We start from the raw sequence: 23,589 nt of genomic DNA, 5'->3' as shown, positions 1-23,589 counted from the left end.
GCCTGGGCGCTGTCCTTCAGCTCTTCAGCTCAAGGCTAGCGCTCTACCACTTGAGCCACAGCACCACTTCCGGCTTTTTTTCTTTTTGCTTATGTGGTGCTAAGGAATTGAACCCATGGCCTCAGGCATGCAAGGCAAGCGCTCTACCACTGAGCCAACTTCCCAGCCCCTGGGCGAGCGAGTGCACGGCTGTTTAACCGGGGCTCACAGTCCTTAGCCTGCTACGCAGCGGACAGCCGCACGTGGCATCAGGCTCCCCACCTGGAGGTGTCCCATAGGTGTCTGCGCCGTCCCAGGGGCTCAGGCCTGCCGCTTGAGGCTCCCCACCAGGTGGGCCCCTTTTTTCTGATACCTGGGTCCCTTTGGGGGACCCTAGCTGCCAGGAGCCTTATGAGGCGAAGGCCTGAGGGAATGGTGAGGTTTTCTCTAACTCCTGTCCTATCTGAGGCCACGTGTGTGTTCCTGAGTGCTGGGAGCCTGGACACACTGGTCCAGAGCACAAGAGCATGCTCCAAACGGGCTGGGAGGGCCAGGCTAGCTTTTGCTATGGCCAATTGCTCATCTCCAATTCACTCTCTAGTAGTGCTAGGGGTGGGGGCTGGGCCTGGCCGTGTCCCAGAGCCTCTCTAGGCACGCTGGAGTGACAGAGACATGCTGGAACATACTGCCATCCATCTGTCTGCCTTCATCATCGTATTTCTGCCTTGGTGCAGCAAGGACAGTGGTAAGATATGTCGGTAGAAACATATACCACTGGAAGGCAGGGCTGACCGCACCCTCCGTGGTATTCGTGGGAGCAGCCAAGCAGAGAGGTCACGCAGGGGTAGTGGGGGAGCTCATCCCTTGGCAAGCATACAGTCCAATTCTGACTCCAGAGGAGAGGCAGGTGGCTGTTTCGATGCCCCTGGTGGGGGGGGGGCAGGCTGGCCTTACCTTGTGGGCAGAGCTGACACAGTGCTGGTATGCCTTGACCAGGTCTGAGCAGAGCAGCACTTCGTGCAGGTGGTCTCGATAGCAGCGGAGGATCTGGTACTGGAGCCCTGAGCACACGGGCTCTACTCGGCGGGGCCTGGGAGGGAAATGACACCATTTACAAACACCCATGGGCCAGACACGAGGCTAGAAGCCACTGGTAGCCATCTAACCCACTATAGGGCCGAGGGTGGCAAAAGCATCACACCCTGGGCCACCTCCCAGCCTGGAGCCAAGAGCGGCTCGGGTGCAGGAAAGGGCTGGGGGGCAGTGACCTCAGCTGGAGGCCCTGACCTCTAGCTGACCCTCCCAGCCCGGCCTCGCCAGGCCTCCTCGCAAGGACTGCTCTGTGCCAGGGTTCACCTGGGACCACAACCAGATGCACACTATTCTCTCATGCAAAATCTTTCCTATGATTTTAAAATAAATACGCGTGAAGTCAGGAAACCTAGAGAACTAAGAATGTCCAAAAATGAAACGAAGCGCTTCAAATTTCTTACAGATAGCCATGGTAACATCTTGAGATGCTTTACTATTTCTTCTTCCTTCCTTCATTGGAGTAGTTGTAGTGCCCACAACAAATGAATATACTCACTTTTCAAAATTGTGAAGTAAGAACGCGCACACGCAAGAATACTGGAGCGCGAGTCTCCCTGCCCTCAGCCTCACGCCGTCCACTTCTGGCTCCTCTTCCCACCCCTGCAGCCTTCCCCTCGGCTTCTCACGGCCTGGCACGCGCACACTCGCCCCTCCATGGGCTCATCGCCTCACTCCCGACTCCCACGCTCACCTCTACCGCCACGTGTCTACCTAGCGGCTCACACTACAGCGGGGACACACCCACGCACCCCCCCCCTGGGAGGCGGCTGTATGCCACCACTCACCGGCCCTCCTGCACACTCCTGCTCAGGCCACAGGGCAGGCAGTGTGAGCACAGCCATGTGTATTTACATGGGCTTGGCCACACCAGCTCTACCCAGCTGCTGAGTGTGGACCAGGTGCGCCCAGGGGGCGCTGTCACGGCACTGGCCCCCTCCCCCCCCCCCCCCCCCCCCCCCCCCGGCAGTAACCCTGGCCAGTGTCCCACAGTTCGCAAGGCAAGGGCGGGGGGGAGAGGGGGGACATGAGGCGGGGCCTTTCCTCAGCTTTCTTCGCGAAAGGCAGGCCCAGCATTATGCAATGCACATACCGCTCTCAGATGCAGACGGGGCCTGCAGGCCTGCAGCTCTCCTGCCAGGTCTCTACTGACAGCAGCCACTGGAGGAGAGCAGCACCATTACTGTTTACGATAACCTAATCAAACCAGACTCATCTACAAAGAACAGAGAGCAGCAGAACGCTCCAAGGCTAAAGACTCAGGTGGCATTTCACCAGCTCGCTCTAGCAGTCTGGAGATGGGGTACTTTGGGCATTGCAGTCCAGCCCCACAACACTGCCCATGGTCCTGCTTTCTTTCCTGCACCAACCCTGCACACGGTCTTTCTGCTCAGACCCAATCACAACAGGGTGGGACTGAGCAGGGAGAAGCAGGCTCTCTAGGGCCCCATTCTAGCATTCCTGAGGGGAGGGCTGGCGGGGCTGCCACACCAAGTAGGTAAGAGGGCGGAGCAGAGCACACCTATCCCCAGCAGCCAGGTGCGGCTGGGGAGGTCACCCTGGCATGAATTTTGCTGCCCACCTGGCCCCCTGACATGACCCTCTCCAGCCCATACTGGATCTTGCTGCACAGACCCAATCTTGAAGAGCTGTGCTCTGACAGAGGAAGTTTGTGTGTGCCTGCATCCACTTCCCAACCCATCAAGGAGCACGGGACCCCATGGGCTTCCACCTAGGGCCAGGCGCACCGTCAGAAGCCACCCATCGCTCCCCCATGTGCCTGTAGAATGGTTGTGGTTTTGGACTTTATCATCGTTGGCACAATGGGTGTTAGCATGGTCCTTGGAGGAAGTGTTGTTACTGGCACATGTCTTCTCTGAGCACAGCTCTGAGCATCTCCGCACCAAGCCCCGCCCCCTGTCCTCATCTCAGGCTCCCACCTGGGAAGGTGTAGGGTCTGAGCGCGCAGGTCCCTGTGCGCTCGCCTGCCCTCTGCACTGCTGCTCAGCCCGCTGATCTCATCCCTGCTTTCTTACATGCTGCCCCTCTAGAGTCTGTCCCTAAAGACAGTGCCCACTTCCCCCTCCAACGTATGACTTAGGACCCCTGTCCCCCACCATCATGTGATGCAAGGCTGAGCAGACACCACTTAGGGGAAGCGCCAGGCTCAAATGCAGGTAATGCTGTTCTGCTCTGGGACTAGGAGTGAGGCTAACCAACCAGGGAGGAAAAATGTTCTCTGTTAGGGTCCAGTGGAGGTGTCCAGGCCCAGTCTGAGTCATCTTAGAGCCAGAACTCTGATTCTGAGCCTCGTCCCTTTCCCCATGAGCTTCACTCGCTCCTCCCGCACCGGTCTTCAGGTGTCCGGTGAGGGGCCCTGGGAATGTCAAGGGGAAACCTCAGAGAACACCCATGGACTCCCAGATCAGGAGAAACTGGGCCATGGTGAAATCTATCCCTTTCACACCAATAGCACCTCTGGGACCACAGAGGCCTCTTCTCCGGGATGCAGCGGGACAGTATGAGCACACAGAATGGTGGGCAAATGTCAACAGGAAGAAATTCTACCCATTTGTTCACAAAGAGCTCCAAATGGGACAAGATAGGCAGACCTTGACTCCTGAAGTGAGTGCATTCTCTGCAGCGGGCAGGGCTAAGGCTGGGGTGAAGCTGTTCGTGAAAGGAGGTACAATGCACTCCAACCAGGCCAGCCCCCTCAGGTCTGGGTTGGGGCCACCTTATTTTATAAGGCATGCCAACAACTCCTGTTTGCAACAGGAGTTCTTTGAGTGGTGGCTCTTCAAGTGCTCAGACTCAGGTGTTCACAGCATGCCACGAATTTTCCAGGGACAGAGTAACTCCTGGACCTCCAGCTCAGTGCCTTGTGTACATCTGGTGACCCCGGGGAGCCCCCACCACCCTAGGCAGTGCGTAGGTGCCTGTCTCGCCCCAAGGCAAGGCCAAGCTCTCATCTCTCACCTTTGTACAGAAGGATGGTGACACACCTGCCCCAAAGCTGTGACCTGAAAAGGGTGTGAGTGTTGAGAAGTGCAGCTCTTGTTAGCAACTGAGCTGCAGGTGTTGGGAACAAAGGCCGTCAGGGCAGGGTGGGAGGGGCGGTGGTGCCTGCGGGAAGGTAGGTGGGTGCCTGGCAGCACTGGGGAGGTGCAGCCCTACATGTGGCCTACAGCGTAGGACGCTGCCACACTGCTCTTCCCACCCAGGCTCTCAGAGCACTCAAGACCCGCTCAGACCTGGCTGGGAGTAAGGCTTGGGCCACGTGACCCAGGTGGGGCCATCCTGGAAAGGTACACGGCGGAAACCATAATCCTGCAGGGAGGTCATGAAACTGGGCTCCCGGCAGCCACAGTGCATAACCCGGAAGGAGACAGACCCCACTCCACGAGGTTCTACCCCCAGCTCTCCTGTGGCACAGGCTTGCATGCTCTGCTCTGGCTTATGTCACAACCGCAGCTGCTATCAGCAGGGCACGGCTTGGGGAGAGGCGTCCATGTGCAGGGGCCATGGATTCTCTTCAGAGCCCATATCCTTCCTGGACTCAGAACATGACCTTATTTGGAAGTAGGGTCATTAGAGGTGAGACTGGTGAAGATGAGGTCACAGTAAGGTAGCATGGGCTCCTAATACAATGGAAAACTAATTTCTCTCCTTGTATAAAGGAAGGCTGAGCAGTTGCACAGGGAGACAGAGGTGGGGACAGCGTCATGCTCTAAGCAGCCAAGGGATGCCGGACCTCTCCAAGGGTCCCGCCCTGCTGCCACCCCTTGGCCTCTGGACTTCTGTCATCTGGAGGCACCAACTGGCAGTGCCATGTTACAGCGCCCCATATAGAAGGTGCCCTGGCCTGCCCTCCAAGAGGCCACACTGGCAGGGCTGCGGACAGCGGCTACGGGAGCCAGCACATTCAGGACCACACTCGGAGGTCTGGTGCTGGGTGCCCAGGGCCCCTGCACCAGTAGTACTGCAGTGAGCTCTGTCACGAAGGTCCGTGCCACATTCTGCTCCGACCTGGTGAGGCACCATCTGCATTTAGATGTGAACCAAGTGCCTCAGCCCCCTGCTCAGGGGAGAAGCTGTGACTCCTGAGTAGGTCTGCACAGTACCTTCCTTGACTCTGCAGGAAGCTTTGCCTGCTGGAAGACGTCGGGGTGAGGACCAGGCTACAAGAAGTGAGAAGATACACTTCTATCCTAGTAAGCAGGGTTCTCTGGGATGGATGTGGCAGGTCTGTGGTCCTGCCACAGACTACCATGCTCTCTGAATATCCGACAACCTTGTGAGCTAGGCATCACCACCCCACTCCCAAGTGCTTTAACAAAGGTCACACAGTAAGGTGGATTCGGGATAAACGCCTGGTGTGTTTGGTTCCACGGCCCTTGTCCCTACAGTGTCCCCCCCCCCCCCCAGCTCCTCTACCTTTAGAGAAAAGATAGAGCAAAAGTAGAGCATGCAAGGCTGTACCACAAGAGAGCTGAGCTTAATGTGGGTCTCTCACTTTGGAAGACAAGCAAGCAGCAAAACAGGCAGACCAGACCATGCAGTTTGAGGCCCTCCATGGAGCCTGCTAGAAGCTGCTGCCTCCAAGTGAGGAGAGGGGAGGGAGGGCTCCCAGGCAGGAGCCTAGGGAGAAACAGGAGAGAGGAAGATGCCTGATTTGTGGACGCATGAAGCAAACAAAGGACAGACGCGGAAAGGAAAGTGAGGAATCAGTGGCCTGGGTCACAGCAGGAATGGCACCTTCCAGTGTTGCCACAGTTATGCCAGTCTCTTGGTGGGCAGGGAGAGGGTTCCCTGGCAGACCTGGGTACCTTCCTGCTTCCAGTCAACTCACCCTGAGGCACACCCCACCCCCGCTCACCTTGTGCCCCAAACCTTTGGTGCATCTTCACTTTAATAAATGGAATCTCATCAACGTATCCTTCTTCTGCTATCACTACTGACATCAATCTGGTAATATTGGCCTGGCATGGAATTGGGCTACTATGTGTCCTCCTGATATTTAATTTCAGAGAAACATCGACAGGGGGAGATGCTGCAGAGCAAGCTTTTTATTACAGGCAGCAGTAAGGAGATTCCAAGTGAATTAGACATTCATCTTTGTCAGGGCCGATCTAGCTGTTCAGAAGAGGTTTTTGCTTTAACCTGTGGCCAGGGCGAAGGCTCTGATGAGACTACTGGTGACTAAGGACTTGGTTAACTGGCTGCTATCGACAATGTGTCGTTTCAGCGTGGGAGAGTGGAACCCAGGGATCTTGCCATTGATCAACATGCCACTTGGGATCACTGCCAGCTACTCAGACAAGGCTCCCTGCTGCTCTACCCTTAGGCAGGAGAAGACATATTGGAAAGCTCCAGCCTGGCCAGAGGGCCCAGGGTAAGCTACTCCCAAGAGGACAGGGGACACAAATGCATCCTGGCTGTCTCTCAGTGAGACAAGATGCCTGCAACAGCAGTCTCTGCAGCCCTCCCTTGTTCTAGTCTTATTATCCCCCAACCTCCTGCCCTCTGTCCACGCGCACGCATGCACGTGTGCGTGTACACACATGCGCGCACACACACATGCAGCCCTCCCTTGTTCTAGTTTTATTATCCCCCAACCTCCTGCCCTCTGTCCACACACACGCATGCACGTGTGCGTGTACACACATGCGCACACACACATGCAGCCCTCCCTTGTTCTAGTCTTATTATCCCCCAACCTCCTGCCCTGTCCACGCGCACGCATGCACGTGTGCGCGTGTGCATACACACACACATGCAGCCCTCCCTTGTTCTAGTCTTATTATCCCCCAACCTCTTGCCCTCTGTCCACACACACACACATGCACGTGTGCGTGTACACACATGCGCATACACACACACATGCAGCCCTCCCTTGTTCTAGTCTTATCCCCCAACCTCCTGCCCTCTGTCCACGCACATGCATGCACGTGTGCGTGTACACACACACACACACACACACACACACACACACACACACACACACTGGGAAAGGGCTTTTTCTTTCCCATCTGTGCACACACTCCCCGGGGCGCCCCCATTCTCTAGCTGTGTGGACTCTGGTCCTTATGCTTTTGGGTGTCAGGGAGGAGGAAGGAAACAGCAGCAGCTGCATGATCCAGCATTTGGAGTTCGCTATCCTGAGCCCGCTGTGGGTGAAGAACCTTGTGGTGCTGCTTCTGCCATGGAGAAACTCATCCCTGTCATCCCTGAGGCTATCTGGACGCTGGAGGGTCTCAGGTGCAGTCCTGTGTCCTTAAGAAAGCAGGAGGCTGGCCTGTAGGACACTGACTGGGTCCCTGGCACTCTCGTGTGCCCCCCATCCCCCACGAGCTCTTGCCATCTCTCCCTTTCGATCCAGTCCACAAACCCGGCTCCTGGTTGACACTAACCAGAGAAGAGGCCACACAAGCACTCCTGGAGGATGAGGGCTACCTGCACGCAGCTCTGCCTCAGTACCTGCGTCCTAACAGGAAGTCCCGCCAGCTCAGCCCAATTCGACCTCACAGTGACACTTCTCAGAGCGCCTGGGTCCTGCGTGGCCGTCTGCTACCTGGCCTCCTGCCACAACCTTCTCCAGGAAGAAACTCCATGCTGTAGGCCCATGTACAAACTCACAGCAGAGAGCACCTGCTGAGGGCCTAGGTGGGCAGACAAGGAGAAGACCAAGCCTCAGGATGGCCTGAGGGTTCGGCCTGTGCCCGTGAGGCCAGAGGCAGGGCCTGGCTTCTCAGTGCGGCCTCCAGCTCCTGCCAGACTGCAGTCTTGAGACTAGCCTGTCTGGGCAGCTACTTCCTGGACATACTGCAGCACTCCTGACTGCTGAGCGATGAGGATATCTGCCATGGGGGGACATTTCTCTCAACGAGGATGTTCAGACCTGGCTTGTCAGGAGCCTGGGGGCTGCCTGAGGGGCAGGTTTCTGGGCTGGACATGGCACTGGAGGGGTGGGTTCACCTTCCCAACAAGAATAGCTTGTGGTAGCTATTGTGCAGAGGCACTGGGACAACAATGCAGGGCGGCCCCTATGTCCTCAGTGCAGACCATACTGTGCAGCCGGCCAGGGCTGTAAGGAGATGCTTCTGCTTCCCGAGACTGGTTGGTTAAGAGTTCTTGGGAGGGGCAGGCAGACACAGCCACTGAAAGAGGTGGTGTGAACACCCAGTTCACAGCACCCTGGACAGGGACAGTCTGCTGGCTGGGTGTCCTACTCAAGTCTTAGCTGCCTTGTCAAAATGAAGACACACCTCCCCTAGCCCCCTCCCCTAGTGTGATGGAAGGAATGACAAGGGCCACTCTAACTGGTAACAGGCAGCGGTCACAGGGCCATCTCCAATTCTGAGTCAAGCCACTGCTAGCTAGTGGGAGTCCTGAGAGAATTGGGGGAGTGGGAGGAGGAGACCCCTACTGTGTAGGGGTGTGGTCCCAGAGTACAGCTTCCTGAAGACAGACCCCCAGCAGTCCGTAGGGTCTGAAAGCCACCTGTCTGGCTAGTGAATGTGACCCCGTGAGAGCATCTCAGAGTCGTGGGCACTCTGGCAGCCTCCTCCCATGGCTTTAAGAACCGGAGGCTCAGTCAGGCCTTCCGGGTCACAGGGCTCCCTGCCCTCCCATCTGGCATCTACGCTCCAAGGTCTGAGCTTTGAGTCTTGCAATAAACCTTTACGCTCAGAATCCATGGAGTGGCACCCAACTCAACTCCAAGTGCTGCAAACCCCTTCCCCAGGTCCGCGTGGCCCTCATCACCCATCAGCCCTCCCGGCTATTCTCTTTCCTGGGGTGATCTGCATCCAAGTTCAGACCCTTGTGTGATTTTTGCCCTCTGTTGTGCCACCCACACACTCACCTGTGAGTGGTTCCAGGGAGCAGAAGCCATGTGGGGTAGTGGGTGTCTGCGGTAAGCAAAAACCAGGCTGTGTCCCTGCCTTCAGGGAGACTTTCAAAAGGAGTAGAAAGATGCAACTCCAGCAGCTACACAGTCTGGGAACTAAGATGGCGCACTGGAGGAAAGCATTTACCTCGGACAGCACGGGGCCCTGGGCCACCCAGGCAAGGTGACCAAAGGGGCTGCAGGCAGAGTCCTGAGACCCATAAAATGGAGGGTGAAGGGGTGTTTTCTTTGGCTCTTAAATCACTCAGTAACCTCTTCTCTATTCTCACTGCACAAACTCAGGCCCTCACATTTCTCCCAAGACTCTACCCTGCTTTCCTATTCCCTCTGGTCCACCCACCACTCTGCTAACCAGCATGACTGAAAAATAATTGGACTGCAAGTCAGTCCTCAGTTTAGAAATCTTCAGTGGTTTGTGGTGCCTGTTAGATGGAGAGCCTTTATATGGTATTCAAAGGCCTTCACAATCTGTCTCTGCATGGGTTCCCGGCACCACCCCCACCACGTGTCTCTGCTCTCAAACAGGAGCTGCCGCCGCCTCCAGTGTGCCCTCCCTCAGGGTGCCTCCAGGTCCATGTTCAGGCTGCTCTGTCTACCTGCATGCCATGGCCAGCGGGAGCCTGGCAGACCTGTCTTCACACTCAAGCCATCCCCTCTTCTGCAGACCAGCCCCTCAGGCAGACTGAGGTGCCACTGTGCTAGGAACAGTTGTTCTGCAGATACCACAGAGGTCCTACTACGTGCCCACACAGTGCCCAGCCTCCATGCTGGCCTTGTGCTGTCCATAATACACATAGCCTTCTTTCTCTGGCTTGAAACTCTTATGGTTGCTCACTTACTCCCAGGACCTGCCAGTGTTGCATACAGAAGGTGCTAAATAAACCAGCGGCAGTAGAAAGCACAGGGGACATCGTCTAAACACACCCCACACTGCCCCGGCCTTCCCACCCCCTTCACGGCACTGCAATCGAGCTGCACTCGCATCCACAGAAGTCCTGGCAGAGCAGCTCCTTTGTGCTGTCCCTCAGGTGCCACACGCCTTCATGGTGGCCCCAGGTGAGTATGCAGACAAGCCTCCTGCTTCTGCTTTCGTCCACTCAAGACACTTCTGCTCTGCAGTTCTGTGTGGCCTGCTGGCCTCTAAGGACCCTGACACTGACCACCCCATCAGGGCAGCACACACACTGCACTGGCCACATGGGATCTGGCTCCTTGTTGGACGGGTGTGCCCAGAAGGCAGGAGCCACAGTTTATGACCTTGGTTTCTACAAGTCCACACAGAATACTGAACAGGAGGCAGAGTGTCCATAAATATACGGCGGCAGGCAAGGCATCAATAATTAAGTCACTGAGACACTACTTTCTTACAGCTTCTAGCAGAGAACATATCCAACAGACACACTCGATGTTAACATAGACTGACTTGGGCCCCGACACTGGCAAGCCTGGCCCTAGCGATGCATCAGACTGGCCAGCCTGAGCTTTGCTGGGGTGGGCTGATTTTCTACTGTCCCATCCCTGCTGTGCCTCATCTACTAGATTCCTGTTGCTAGCCTCCCTCCTGGCCCCTCTCTCCCCTCTCTGAGTGAGTCATTCTTCCTTCCCTGTACTTCCAGAAGCCTCTCAAGGTCGGAGTCTTACACTGCTCCCCGCAGGGTCCTGAGCCTTCGGGAAACCTCCACTGCAGCAGGTGCTCCCTGTTGTCTGCTACTGGGTGGGTCAGAGACGTTCCTACAGGGGAGGGAGGTAAGAACTAGACTCTGCTTGGTGCTCCTAGACAGGAGCTCCTTGCTGTTGATTTATAGCTAGACAGGAGTCCAAACCATGGCTGCACCTGCTGCTCCCCTGGGGCTTCCGTGCCAGTGCCCCTCAGAGCATCGGCGGGTCTTTCCCAAGTCTGACCTCCTGCAGCCTTGCTGTGAAGTGAAACAAGCCTATCTTCTGAGTACCTTACCCTCTACATTCCGCTACTGCTCCTGGGCTCTCCGTCAGTCCCCTCCATGCTGGACAATAAGCCCAGGCCTCAGGGGCACTCCTATAGTCTTCCCCAGCCTTGCTCCCACACACCTTCTCTCCTGGGCCCACCGAGGTACTTCTTCTAATCGATCTGCACGTTTTCTACTACGACTCTTCTCAAAGCTCTGTTCACTCTGTCTCTACTAGATCAGACTCCACCAGACCCCTCCAGACCCAGGGTTAGTGGTGACTCTTATTTGCTTCACACTTCCTCACTATGAAGTTCAACATCAATTCTTTCATGAATCGTGTCTTTAGTATCATACCTAAAATGTAATGGCTAAACATTTCTAATTTTTTTGTGTTGTTGTTGTTGGTGGTCGTGGGGCTTAAACTCTGGGCCTGGGCGCTGTCCCTCAGCTTTTCAGCTCAAGGCTAGCACTCTACCACTTGAGCCACAACTCCATTTCCCCCTTTTTCTGCTTATGTGGTGCTGAGGAATCGAATCCAGGTCCTCATGCATACAAGGTAAGCACTCTACCACTGAGCCACCTTCCCAGCCTATTTTCTTGTTCATCTTCTGGAAGTCTTATAATTTAATGCTCTACATTTAGGTCTGTAATCCATTCTAAGTTAATTTTAGCGAATCTCACTGTTCTCTAAGTTGGAGAAATCTAAACAGGTTGGGACGGCTTACATTCGTCATCTATGGGTTCTTCCCCTCTCCCTTCCATTTGTCCTGATCATTCGCAAACCAAGATGGCAAGAACAGCCCAGGGAAGCCAGCACATTCTGCAACAGGACTCACGGACCCTGGGCCTGTTTCCACACCTGGCTCTAGCGGGGTACAGCACCGCCTCCCCATCATGCAGGACCGCCTCCTATTCTTCACCTCAGATGCCAGGTGCTCCTTCACCAGGACAAAAGGGGCTCTCGGTGTAGAAAGCACCTGAAAACCAACCTCCACTGTGATATGCTGACTTAGAGCCAGAACGGATCTCCCTCAGTATCATCAAGGCGTCAGACACTGGCTGCTGCAATCCAGCAGCTCCCTGACACAAACTGACCCGCAGTGAGGAGCCTCATCCTGTGCTCACACTTGCAGCCATGCCGTGGGGAAGTGGGCGCAGTCTTCAGTTCCTAGTCACCCAAGGACCTCAGGTAGTTTTCTAAAGCAAAGGACGAAAGCCCTATCACTACCTTACCCCCAGCAGGAGAAGAGGAGGAAGTGGGGTGGTGAGCTACCAGGAAGGCGGCAGTGGTGTCCTGTGCTGAGGGCGGAGAATGTGCAGGTGGCTGGTGGATGACGGTCATGAGGAAAATAAAAGCCGGGTTCCTTCCTTCCTCTCTGGAAGGGATTTCCAACCACGGAAAGGGAAGACCACAAAGAACGCTCAGGGACTGGAATTGGAAGTAGCAAGGTAAACGTGAGGCTTAAAAATATAGAGGTAAAAATATTTTCACATATGCATGTGTTCCGTGCATGCATGTGTATCGTGGCTCTATCCACTGACAGTACCTACAAGTACTGACACATCCAGACAAAAGCATACCCAGTGCCCAGACCTTGGTTTCAAATACCATTTTCCAACAAAAGGAACAGTGCTCCTTAGAGAAATGGCTGGTTCCAGGCCTTCTGGGACTAAGAACATCTCTATGGAACTACTGTGTCAGAAGGGGAAGAAATGCTCAGGAAATAAAAACACATGCTAAAAGGATATGAAAGAACTGAGTGCTGGTGGTTCATACTGTAGTCCTTGCTACTCAGAAGACTGAGATCTGAGGGCTGCAGTTCAAAGCCAGCCTGGGCAGGAAAGTCTTTGACACTGTTATCCCTAATTAACCAGCAAAAAGCCAGATGTGGAGATGTGGCTCACGTGACGGAGCACTAGCCTTGAGCAAAAAAGCTCAGGAACAGAGCCCAGGCCCTGAGCTCACCCCCGAGCCCCTCCCACATGCATAACAGGAATTTTTGAGGGGCATCTGAAATCTAGAGTATTTGACTAGCAAAATAAATGAGAATGTGTATTCAAATTCAACGCACAAAAGTGAATCCTTGAGTCCTCACTAATGTAACGAATAAACGAATGCATAACCGAGTAGGGAAGATGATAAAATCCCTCAACTGACAGAATATCAACTCTTCAATACAGGATGTTTTTGTTTTGTTTTGTTTGTTGTTTGCTTTTTATGAAGTAGTCATCACCATTTGGCACCCGTTATTGTGGTGGCTTATTTGTGAGAGAGCTGACGACAGAGGCAAAGGCTATGTATAGGTTTGTAGCACACCAGGATACTGGCTAGAGTATCTTCCCACAAAATACCAATCCATCTCCAAATGGACACGAGGCTTTCACAGGGAAGCCAGCAGGGAGATGTCGGTGTGACCAGGCCTACCTAGGTCGACACAACTGGGGGTGGGATGGGGGTCTTCTGGGCCTCCTGCAAAGAGCATAGTATGTGTTTGGACCTTCTTGGCCGTGAGGAGATAAAAGGCGAAACCAGACTGGGTCACCACACAGAATGAAAGCTCAGTACTTGCTTTAAAACTGTAAAAGTCAGCCACCAGTGGCTCACGCCTGTTATCCTAGCTGCTCAGTTGGCGGAGACCTAAGTAGACCTGGTTCATAGCCAGCCCAGTCAGGCAAGTCCATGAGACTCTTATCTCCAATTAACCACTTGAAAATGGGAAGTGGAGCTGTGGCTCAAAGTGGTAGAGGACTAGCTTTGAGCATAAGGGCTCAGGGACAGAATCCAGACAGAGTTCAAGCCCCACAACCAACAAAACAACAACAAAATAACATTATGAAAGTCAGGAGCAACAAGCAAGATTAAGACACAGCTCTCTATAAAAGAACTGACACATGACAGCTAAGGGCAGAACGAAGTCTTAGACATCCTTTTGGGTCACAAAGGAGGGAAGGAGGCTGCTGGTGGTCTGGGACTAGTAGTCACGTTGAGTTAGTGATTTTCTAACTGACAGGCTGTGTGGTTAGTCGTGGAAGATATGTTAGGAAGGACACAGTAGACAGACACAGTTAGGATCAGGAAAAGACAATGCTTTTCTTGGGAGGAATGATTAAACAGACAGTAACAAGCAGCAGATTAGAGACCTTGTCAGGGAGCGCAGTTCTTTGTACCGTCCTTGCAACCTCACCAAGGGCTGAAAGTGTTTCACATAAGCAGAGAGCCAATAAGAATGGCAATCTGATAGGACTGAATGTATTCAAAAGAATGCACGGATCCCAAAAAAGAGCCTACCAGATTTTCTTTTCTTTTTCCGGCTGGGAGTGAGGTTGGGGAAGTTTGACAACGTGATTCTAAATTCATCGCAAAAAACAAGTAGGAAAAAGATAGTCAAGGTAGAAAAACTTGTTCTGCCAGATTTTTAATATTTTAAACAACTGTAGCTTCATAATACACTTTAGACATAATTAAAAACACGCAGGATTGGTCTTGCACGGAAAAGAGTCTAGAAATAGACCTAAGTGTAGAAGTAGGAATTTAGCATATGATTGGGTAGAATTTTATACTAGTACTAATGGGACAAAGGACTTCCTCTTTGGGAAAAAACAAAAGTGTACCTGTACTTCACATCTTACTTTCACGAAAATCCCAAGGGCTTATCTGGAGCAACAACTTCACGGCATGAAATAAAATCATAGAAGTCCCAGTCCTAAAAATCTGGGTGTACAAAATTATATTACCAGGAGAGGAAAGGTCTTTGTAACATAACATAAACCATACACAGAAAAATGAGCAAAGAATGCTTGATCCCTACCTCCACATCAATTTTCATAGAGCAAAAACTAAACAAAATATTAACTAGAACAACTGACATGATAAAAAGATAAATAACAACACTATATACAAGTGCCTTTTAGAAATGAATCACAGGAAAGACAGAACAAAGATTACAATGTAAGCAATTCATAAAAGAAGAAAAAAAGGCTAATAATATAAGAGACAGTTTTTGAAATTTCACTTAATGCCTATAGAGGGTTATCTTCCTCCCTTTGAGAGTGGCACAGATTTTTCTACAAAACACTGCTATAATCTTTTATTTTGAAACCAAGGGTTCGGTTTTGTACCTTGTACACTTTAATAGCATCAATTCATCATATAGGGGTTCATTTCTGGCATGTCCACATATCCTCCTTCCCCCAACCTTATACTTACAAAGTCTTAGGGAAATAGATGTCCAAGTGGGAACTGGCACTTTTCCTTTCTGGGGTTCAATTATAAAATATAAGTATATAAATGTATATGTTACAGATTTTTGCAAGGCAAGCGCTCTACCACTGAGCCACCTTCCCAGCCCTATGCATATAGCTTTTTGGTGTATCTTTTGACACAACAACTTTGTCTATACGAATTTAAGCAAGTACAAAAACACAAGTAAGACTATAGCAGTTTTTTCTATTGGTAAAAAGTTGGAAAACACATGAGGATCTATCAATAAGGGATTCCTTATAAAAGTTCTTGTATAAGTATATGGAAATGTAATAAGGTAATGATAAATACTGTAAACTTACTTCTACTCTAGTAGAAACCTGTCTACCCCGTGTAGATAAGGGAAGGCAGCACATGTACACCTGTGTGCCAAGTGGCACACCTTCAGGTGTGTGCTCTGCTCTGTGAACTGAGTGATACCACCACACAGGAGCAGGGAGAGATTTTAGTTTTAGAACTTCCTTTATGTGGGCTGGGAAGGTGGCTCAGTGGTAGAGCGTTTGCCTTGCATGCCTGAGGCCCTGGGTTCAATTCCCCAGCACCACATAAGCAAAAAGAAAAAAGCCAGAAGAGGCGCTGTGGCTCAAGTTGTAGAGCGCTAGCCTTGAGCTGAAGAGCTGAGGGACAGCACCCACGCCTAGAGTTCAGGCCCCATGACCGGACCCTCCCCCCCAAAAAACCCCCAAAACTTCCTTTATGTGTTTTCTATGATATATATATATATATATATATATATATATACACACACATACACACACACACACACACAATTTTTAGTCAAAAGAAAAAAATACTTTTCATTCTGAAAAACGTTGAAGATACATATGTACTTATTTGTGCATTTTGTATCACCTATGGTTTTAAGATGCTATTACTAGCCAATCAAATCACATGTAGACACCAAAAAGACTATGCGTTATAAAGTACTAGGCATAGCGCCTGACTGAGTGTAAGATCCATTTCTCACAGTTACTCTGTATATATATGTACCCATTTCATCTTCTGCTAATCATAGACGACAGGTAACTGCAAAATGTAGGGCAAAAGCATAATTGCAGACAATAAGTAGGAAACTCAATAAGGGGCAAGGATGTGCTTGTCTCTGACATTCAGACTTGAAGCCCTACATCAATTTACTCAGATGGGGCTGGTGGAGTAAGTGTGAATTCTAGAATATTACTAAAAGATCTGTCATGTTACTTTGGCCCTCCCATCTGGTTCCATCACTACTCAGGAATGTGAGAGATAAAATTCCTGCTTTCTACCTTGTCACAAGACACAGTTTTCAACAACCAATGGCTTCATGGCAGGAAGCCATCTCAGGACATTCTTATTTCCTTCTGTCACAGTAGGCCCCCTATTTCCACACACACACACACACACACACACACACACACACACACACACACACACACACACACACACACACACACACACACACACACACACACACACACACACACACACACACACACACACACACACACACACACACACAGAGAGAGAGAGACACACAGAGTCAGGGCATTCTTTTTTTTGTTTGGTCCGGTCATTGTGCCTGAACTCTGGGCCTGGGCGCTGTCCCTCAGCTCTTCAGCTCAAGGCTAGTACTCTACCATGTGAGCCACAGCACCACTTTCGGCTTTTTTCTTTTTTGCTTATGTGGTGCTGAGGAATCGAACCCAGGGCCTCGAGCATGCAAGGCAAGCACTCTACCACTGAGCCACCTTCCCAGCCCAGTCAGGGCATTTTTATTTCCTTCTGTCACAGTAGGCCCCCTATTTACACACACACACACACACACACACACACACACACACAGAGTCAGGGCATTCTTATTTCCTTCTGTCATAGTAGGCCCCTATTTACACACACACACACACACACACACACAGAGTCAGGGCATTCTTATTTCCTTCTGTCACAGTAGGCCCCCTATTTCCACACACACACACACACACACACACACACACACACACACACACACACACACACACACACACACACACACACACACACACACACACACACACACACACACACACACACACACACACACACACACACAGAGTCAGGGCATTCTTATTTCCTTCTGTCATAGTAGGCCCCTATTTCAAGAGACAGGTTGGAACAATAGCCTGAAATACACATAAAATTAAGCAGAGACAAATGTAATTTCCTGAACTTGGGCTTAAAAATAATCAGTTTCACAAAGATAGGATAGAAGAGTTATAGCTTGAAAGACAACATATCACTTCTGGAATTATCTTCCTAAAACACATCTGATCATGTCATTTCAAATCTCAGATACTCTGGGCTTCCCAAGGCATCAAAATCAAGCCCAAGCTGGGCACTGGTGGCTCACACCTATAATCCTAGCTACTCAGGAAGCTGAGATCTGAAGATTCTGGTTCAAAGACAGCCTGGGCAGGCAGGAAAGTCTATGAGACTCTTGGCCCTGAGTTCAAACTCGAGGATGAGCACAAAAACCAAACGAAAACAAAAATCAAGTCTAATACCTGCCCCTCAGGAGCCCACTGCATGCCCTGTCTGTCTGGCTGTGCAGGCTCCCTTGGAGTCCATTGCATGTCCTGTTCTGGCTGTGAAGGCTCCCTTGGACTAGAGCTGATGCTCTGGCTCAGCTATATGGCCTTGAGAAGCCCAACTATTGGGCCAACTCCCAATCTCACTGCCTGCACTACGGGGGAACAAATGAGAGAACGCATTGCAAGTCCTCGTGTTTTGCAAGGACCACAAGAAGAGCCTGCTGAACATAAGCACCCTCCTGGACACAGGAGTATTGACCAGAATGCCAAACAGCAGAGGAAGCAAGTTCTTCAAGTCCCGAGTAAGAACATGCCTGGCAGATGGGATGTTCAGAGAGAACGTGGGCGTGGGACACAGGGACAAGTGCTTGATGGCAGGGGCCTCCTGTGCCCTGGTGACACAGAGGCAGACTTCCAGAGAGATCTCTGGGTACACGAGTCATTACTGAGAGAGGGACCCAGGAACCTGATGAGCAGGCCTGTGTGACTCCTGGCACGGCCCCGGGGGAAGAGAGCCTCAGAGACTGAGATGTTGCCTCCGGCCAAGATATCACAAAGTGAGCAGTCCAGGCTGGTTGTTGGATTCTCCTGGTCAATAGCAGTACTAAGTAAGAACAGCTACCACTTACAAAATACTGAAAACGTATGAGCTGATCCAGTGGCAGGCACCTACACGTTTTGTGTTTTCTGCATGCCTGTTCTCTTATCCACACGTCAGAGCCGGGACTCGCCAAGTCACAGAACTAGCACACACGGGGTCTGGTACTGGAGCTCAGAATGACACTCTCAGGCTGGCGTGTGGACCATGGCGGCCCAGAAGATGTACCAATTTTGCTGCCTATCTTCTCCCTTCTTACTTCCTCACCCCCAGGCCAACAATCGCACGCTACAAGCTGCATGCTAATGGACCCTTGCCGGCTCTCCTCATGGAAATGGACTCTGGTCTGGCTTTTCACAAATCATAAGTTCAGAGACCTAGACAAGGGCTGTGTCTCAGGATCCAGCGCTCAAGACAATTCTCAGCCCATCTCCCATGCTAAGTGTGGGAAGTCTTCATATTTTTGTCACATGGCTAAGAAACCTGTAGTACTCTAGACCACAGGATTGTCACCTGGGAAATTACTACCTCCAGCAGGGACAGAATGAACCCTGCAATGTCACATCCCCGCACACACTTGCAATCCTTTCACACTTGCTCAAATTCTTTCCAAAGATGCTTGCTGTTGTCAGTCTGAGAATGCAACACCTACAGAGCTCTGTGAGTCACTGGACCAGGAGCTCTGATGTACAAACTAATCTGTGCAATGACTCTGCACCTTCAGGGTGAGGGTGGAAGTTCATGAGCATGCCTGAGCTTGTGCAGGGTTAACTCTCACAGGACCGCCCACAAGACCCCAAATTCAAAGCAGATAGTGCTTTGCCCTGGATTACTGTCAGACTCCAAGGCCCGGGTAACTTCTAAGAGTAGAACTAGACAACTCTACAGCATCACCTCCTCCATGATCCCCCAAGGCTAGCCCTCCTCACTACTTACCTTACACCTGGCTAGTTCTCAGTAAACAGTCTCCATCTCTTATCCAAATATGTGCTACCGTTTGCTGTTCAAATGCTTTTCTGTCTTGTCCTTGTAAGCTCAGCCTCTGATTTTGTGTAGCAGTTATATTCAACACCAGCTTAGATCCTGCTGTACTCCAGCCAAAAAAAAAAAAAAAAAAACAGCGGCTGAATGGTATGGCTGGTCAAAGTCACAGTGGACCAGAGCCAGGCACTTCGGTTCTGGTTCCTACTTGACTACAGACTAGATTCTGGCCTTGGCAAAGGCCCTGAATGCCACTGAAGGCTTCCTTGTGTTCAAAGGGAAGAAGAAAGGGGCGTTCTGCAAGAACCCTACCTTTCCCCAGCTCATCACCCACAAGACCTGGAGCAGATGCTTCCGTTGAGGCAGTGTTGGTGTGGCTGCAAACCCTTCCATGCAGCATGCATGGGGGGAGGGGGGAGGTGTTAATGCTAAAAGGAAGGGAGTAAGGCTTAACAGTAGTCCCAGCAGATACAAGATGTAAACCATGTGTGGGATTTTGAGTGTTCTACTAACTATATAAAAAAGCAAAACAGGCAGTTTATTTTAATAATGTATTTCTTTTAATAAAAATAAAATGGAATATTAGCATTTCAATATGGAAGCAATATAAAAAACTTGTAAGAAATCACGCAGTTTTTTAGTATTAAGACTTTGCAAACCAGTGTGTATTCTGCATTTATAGAACACCACAGTGCAGATGAAGCACATGTCGATCACCAAGTATGGCAAGTATGAATGCATCTGAATGGTCCAGGACTAACACTGTTAGAACAAAGCTGTTTTCTCTGATTTTCTATGAACACAACATGTATTCACGTGACGGGAGGAAAGTCACTGTGGCTCATGGTTTCAGAGGCTTCTGTCCAAGGTCACCTGGCCCTGCGGCAGCACAGCATACCCCCGTGGGGAGTACGTGGTGGAAGAGGCTTCTCCACACCATGGTGTAGACAGGAAGGGGCTTGGCTCCCAATATTTCCTTCAAGGTCATGTCCCAGGTGACACTGAAGTTTCTTCCATAGGCCCCACCTACTAAAATCTCCAATATGTTCCAATAATGCCATGGGCTAGCACCAACAACTTCATACTAGCCTACCTCAACCACAGGGGCAGTGCTATCATTCCTCTATACCGGTGAGAACACAGACTTAGAGCAGCTGGACTGTATGTCCCTTGACCCAGCTTGGGCAATCACCGAAGAAGGGTGTTCACAAGGAGGTCACCTGGTTCACAGGTTCTTCTAGACAATGCTGTGTTCCCAGAGAGGAGAGGCTGATCCAGGGTCTGGGAGTCATGCAGAATGGCCAGGTGCCTAGAGGTCAGCATGCGGATGCTGTGTGTCCACTTCACATAGATCAGGTGCACACAAGCACACTGTGGGGGCGGCCAGTGCCTCCCTCTGTGGATATCCTGGGGTATTTCCTGCTACATCATCCCAAGCAAAAGCAGATGGCAATGTTTCCTACCTCAACCCATCATTGTTCTTTCTTTCAATACCATGTTAATGCTGGTATGCTATCTCCCAGGCAATTCAGTGTAATTCATATTAGAGGTTTTGCTCTGCTGTAAAAATCACCTTTTCGTAGCTTTTCTTAGTACTTCAAGATGTATTTCTGCTATGTTTGAATAAACAAATGCAGTTTCATTATTCATTTTTATCATATGGGTGTTGTCATAGATTCTTACATGCATGACTAGCTTCACATGCTTTGTATTATAATAAACACCCTATCTCCCCCTTTGTGTCCTCAAAACAGCCTTTTGACCTTTGCTTAAATAGGCATTTCGATTACCAGGTATTTGGTTTCGAGCTGATGCAGCAAAAATCTGTAAAAACCTCAATGCAAAGCATTTTTGTCACAATTGTTAGGGGTGTGTGTGTATGTGCGTGTATGCGCGCGCGCATGCGTGCGTGCATGCGTGCGTGTGTGTGTATGCTGCCCTGCAATTCTGTCCTGAGGCCTGGGGCTTAGTCTACCATGTGGTAAGCCAGGGACTTCAACTGGTTAAAATTGTGAGATTTTGTTTGGTCTTTGCAGGCTGCATGTCTCAGGACTGTGCAGAATTCAAGGTCACCAATGGGCAATCCGTGTGCTAGATCTTGAAGTCTTCTGCTACAAAGGGTGGGAGGCTCTCAAAAGAGGTGCAGCCCAGTGGAGAACCCCATTTCTGGGACATGCTGACCCCCCCTGCTTCCTACAAACCCAGAGCTCAGGGTGAAACCACCCCCAAAGGTACTGCAGAGCTTCTCCTGCAGCCAGGGATGGAGAGGCAAGAGACATGCTCCCTCCACAAATCGTACAACTGCGGTCTGAGAAACTGTCTTCTGATCTAGAATCAATGATCCCATTTCCTCAGTCAGTTTCTAATCCATAGATAGAAAGTCATTCTCTTTGAGGTAGGGGCTAATTTACCGGCCCTACGAGCTAATATAAAAGGGAAAAGGAGAGGGAAAATCCAAGTGGTCCCCAGCTCCAACTTCTGGTGGAGCATGACAACATGCTTTATGACAGTGACACAGTGCCGACCACCCAGCACCCAGGGCAGCTGTCATTAGCCAATTCACTAATTAGGGGCCTGTCTGCAGAGCTAATGGGGAAGGGTAATCACTTAAGTAAAACTCGCAGGCACTCCTGGCAACTGTTGTTTGGAAGGCAATTTATCTATCCCTGTGAAATTCAAGGAAAGAATTTGGGAAGCTAGTCATCTTTGACAACAAAAAGTGAACATCATATTTCTTGAGGAATCCACTAGTAGAGACTACCTGCCTTTAGCACTTGGTAGATCTGCTTTAGCAGCAAGTAAGTACGAGTCTGCACCGACAGGACCCTAGTCCATGCCTTCCCCTCAGGTCTGAGCTGGTGGGGTGGATCTGCCTTCCCCTAGGAACTGAGCCTTGGAAAACAGTGGAATCCCACCAGAGGAGGGAGCGGCGGGGGATGGGCTATATGTGCAAACTCCTGGGGGAGCGGGAGAAAGGCTGTGCACGAGTGCTTATAAGAAGGGGGTATTTTGATGATGCTATCAAACTTATTTAGACTTTCTGCTAATATATTTCAAAATAGTAAAGATTTTAAGGATGATTATATGCACTCATTACACAAATTTAAAACAACATAGATTGTGAATAAGTATGGCTATTGTTGGGAGATACTTTAGTGATGGGCTAAAGTAATGGTTAGGATTTAGGAAAAAGAAACCTTCTCCCATGAATGTTGGACCTTGAAGAATGAACTTTTCTTAACACGCTTACCACGAGGGTACCACTTCCTCCACTGCCCAGACCTTCCTGAGTTTTCAACTGGCTGATGGAGATGGAAGCCTCTGGGGCTGGGACACAAGCCACCCTTGGAAAGCCCGCTGGACAGATCCAGGCCCATGTGGCCCCTGAGGCTCCGTGTGGAGGGGACAGGTGGCTTGGGGAGCCTTGGGGACTTCATGGTCCAACCATATCATGACAGATGGAGACCCAAGGCCCAGAGCGGGAGGTGAGGTTTCAGGGTTGTTGGTGCATATGCTAATGGTGTGGATAGCACCAGGCTCTCCTCACATTCCACAGACTGAGGGGGTCAGCTGAGGGCCTGCCCCAGCAAACAAGGCCTGTGCTCCTTTTAGGAGGGGTGAGACATAACTCCTCAGGAATCCAGGGCAACGATGCCATTACATCAATGCTCACGACAGCTGGCACGATTCCTTGTCTGTCTGAGGCTTGTCTGCGAATGGCCAAGGCTTTCCTGCATTCACACTGCCAGAACACCCACTTGTGGCTCCAGACTAGCCACTGGGCACACGTGTTGCAGGACAGTGATTTTCCCCATGGAAGGGCTCCGGCTCTCCAGACTCAAGGCCCGGGATGACTTTCTCGGTGCCTTGGCTATGGGGAGGAGCCAGGCTGGAGGAAGAATGCCTCACTGCAGAGAAAAGCAGCAGATCCCTTCAATCTCTAGGGTCTCTGAGGCAATTCAGAAGTCAGGCTAGATTTAGTGGCTTTCCCTAGGGGGATTTTCTGGGGAAGTGATTAATTTGTTGGCCAGAACACATTCACTTTGGCAGCTGATCATAGCAATCACTTGGGAGCTTGTTTACAATGGAGGTTCTGAGGCCCCCTGCTTCAGGTGGGGCCCTGCACTCTGCATGCCACATTTCTGAGGAAAGCTGTCCATGGGCTGCAACAAACCTGATGTGGCACACTGGCATCCCCAATGGCAGCCACAGGCGGCTCTGTGACGCGGCAGCATGCTGTTTCCACTATGGGGAGAGGCTCTCCAGACAGGGGCACAGCAACGGCTCTCCCCCAA

General features: G+C 51.1%; 1 protein-coding gene across 3 annotated transcripts in view; it reads right to left on the bottom strand.

Moving 5' to 3' along the window:
* Window positions 1–23,589, bottom strand: part of LOC138822751 (MICOS complex subunit Mic25-like) — a 222,252-nt gene that overhangs the window by 667 nt on the left and 197,996 nt on the right. For 2 of the 3 annotated variants that reach the window (XM_070015695.1, XM_070015696.1), the window contains one exon: window positions 934–1,069. In XM_070015695.1, coding sequence (XP_069871796.1) covers window positions 934–1,069 — 136 coding nt within the window. Of the gene's footprint in view, window positions 1–933; window positions 1,070–19,249; window positions 19,400–23,589 lie in introns of those variants that run through there. The other variant, XR_011370612.1, reaches the window with a different exon arrangement.

The sequence above is a fragment of the Dipodomys merriami genome, unplaced genomic scaffold, assembly GCF_024711535.1.
Source record: "Dipodomys merriami isolate MVZ:Mamm:240054 unplaced genomic scaffold, mDipMer1.0.p SCAF_114, whole genome shotgun sequence".
NCBI lineage: Eukaryota > Metazoa > Chordata > Mammalia > Rodentia > Heteromyidae > Dipodomys > Dipodomys merriami.
This window is presented reverse-complemented; position numbering and strand designations above follow the sequence as displayed.